General features: G+C 35.1%; 1 protein-coding gene across 7 annotated transcripts in view; it reads left to right on the top strand.

The window, feature by feature from the left end:
- Positions 1-1,858: 1,858 nt before the first annotated feature.
- The window catches only part of frc (fringe connection), a 58,371-nt gene continuing 57,729 nt past the window's right edge, over positions 1,859-2,500 (top strand). For 5 of the 7 annotated variants that reach the window (XR_011399244.1, XM_070133311.1, XM_070133310.1 and 2 more), the window contains exon 1: positions 1,859-1,974. Coding sequence is in view for 2 of the 7 variants with exons in the window: in XM_070133306.1 (XP_069989407.1) it covers positions 2,243-2,254 (12 nt within the window). In the remaining 5 variants the exon portion in view is untranslated. Of the gene's footprint in view, positions 1,975-2,117; positions 2,255-2,500 lie in introns of those variants that run through there. The other 2 variants (XM_070133306.1, XM_070133307.1) reach the window with 2 other exon arrangements.

Genomic DNA, 2,500 nt, shown 5'->3' with positions numbered 1-2,500 from the left:
CTCGAGTGTTGTGCCGAACAGTTGGCACCAACACTACAGCAACTTTTCCAGGACTCTAGATCAAGGGGTTGTGCTAGGCCAATGGAAAGAATGTTGAAGAAGCTTAATGATTTTGGGCCTGTCGTGTTAACCTCTTCCTGAAATAGCAGGAAGACATTTTGAAAGACTATCTGTTGAGAGCACTGTTGGAATGAGAGAGCCTTTGCAGTCTGAATACTGTAAGAATGGGAGTGTTCAGATTAGAAACTTTAATGAATGAAAGCAGTAAACATTTCGATAAACTCGGGCAAGAAGACTGTTCACAGATTTTTAGCTCTGTACTTAATATTATTCAACCTCACGTTTTGTTGAATAAACTGATCGACATGATGAATTGCTTTCTTTTGAAAATGGATTTTTGGTTTTTTAACGAACAGACCTCAGTATATCATGTTTCACAACTTCAAGTCTGATATAATTGTCACCAAAACAGGAGCTCCTTAGGATGCGTCATGTCCCTTGTCTTGTTCACCAATGACTACAGGAGTAATTTCAGTAACTGTTCACTATCAAAGTATGCAGACGACACGGTTATCATCGGAAAAATAACCAATGATGACTGCAGCGACTATTTGACACGTGTCCATCTGTTTGTAGAATGGTGCGAAACTAACTACTTGCAACTCAGTGTCATGGAAACTAAAGACATGATAATTGATTTGATGACCGAAAAGAATGGACCAGATCTATCAACAATAGATGGGGAAGTTATAGAGAGAGGAGGCCTGTATAAGTACCTGGGAGTTATGATAAAATATTAGGGGATTCACATACTGAATTGATGGTTAAAACATGGAATAAAAGACTCAATTTCTTACGAATTTTAAATGATATCCGTGTACAGAAAGGAATCCTTACCTTATTTTACAGATCTACCATAGAGTCCATTATATGCTTCTCAGTAACTGTTTGGTTTGGCAAGATAACATGCAATGCCAAGAACAAACTCATGAGGGTTGTTAAGAAAGGCGTTGAAACTAAATCACTAGATGTGCTCTATCAGGAAGGTGTAATGAAACAGGTGGAGAAGATAATGTACAATGCAAGCCATTCTCTGCATCACTGTTGTGTGCATCTCAGGTCGGGCAGAAAACTTGCTTCACCTGCTCAACGAAAAGGAAATCTTTTGTGACAAAAAACATCCTTCTTTTTAGCCATTCAAAAACGAAATAATTATGATATTTTGATACAACATGTATACAAAATGAATTTCTTTGTGGCTCAGCGCTCTCTGCTTTAAACGTAAAAGGAAAATCAAATTTAAGTAAAATATCTAAGAATCCAAAAATGAACACATCAGTTCATCACAAAGTGTTATACATCTTTACAGTGGTCATTCATATGACACAACCATAATACTAGTTATTACACATAGAAATAGTACTCCATGCTCACAATCACAGAATCGATAAAGTTATCCTATCTTATCTCTTATCTTATAATGATGATAACAAATTTAAGGATAATGATAGTAATGATAATAATGATAATATATTATGATAATGATGATGGTAATGATAAGGATGATATGAATAATGATAAGGAAAGTAGTTATAATAATGATGATAACCATAAGCATAATCAAAATAAAGATACTATTAGTCATAATGGTAATACTGATGATACTAATAAGAATTATAGTTGTAATAATAGTAGTAGTAGTAGTAGTAGTAATGTTAATATAAAGTTGATAATGGTAATCATAATAAATCTATAACAAAAATAACCATAAAAATCACAATAGTACGATAACCCTTCCGCCACGTACGACATCCTCTCGAGCTCCCGTGTGTAACCGACCACACCGAATGTACACATCAGTCACCATCAGCTGATCGGGGTGAGAGGAGCGTTGCGCAGGTGCTCCCCATGGCCGTGGGAACTCTTGTCTGATTACTGTCTAATTCACTTTGACTGAACGCCGATAAACACTCCGTAAGTCAAAGCGAGTGATTGGGAATTGGTGTCGGAGGATCTGATAGTTTATTACACTTAGGACAATAGAGGAATTGAGAAATGTTGAAAGGCGGTGTGTTTGATGCCTTTAAAAAAAAGAGTGAAATTGAATATATGTTATTATGATCTGTTTCCAAGTTATTTCAAAGTGTCAATTTAGTTTTGCGAATCGACGAATAGGCCAGAGGTAGAAAAAAAATTTGGAGATATCAGTGTAGAAGCTCTTGACTCTAAAAATTGAATTTGTATGATTTTAAAGGTAAGTCACTTGCCAATAATTACCTGTATTATTTTTTTTATATCCTTTGTATGTCAGCTCGCTTTGATTTATTTCAATTTCTTATTCCGTGGCTTTTTATATACCAGAGTATGTTTTGATTGACGAAAGGACAGATACATTAACTGACATTCATCTATTTGATTTGATTTTCTATTCCCTGGGACTACTATATGTAATTCTCATTTAAATGACTGGCATAGAATTGAGGAGGATTTTCCTCTATTA

Source organism: Penaeus vannamei, chromosome 18 (assembly GCF_042767895.1).
Source record: "Penaeus vannamei isolate JL-2024 chromosome 18, ASM4276789v1, whole genome shotgun sequence".
Classification (NCBI taxonomy): Eukaryota; Metazoa; Arthropoda; class Malacostraca; order Decapoda; family Penaeidae; genus Penaeus; species Penaeus vannamei.
The sequence above is the reverse complement of the archived record's forward strand: the minus strand, read 5'-3'. Positions and strand labels throughout refer to the sequence as shown.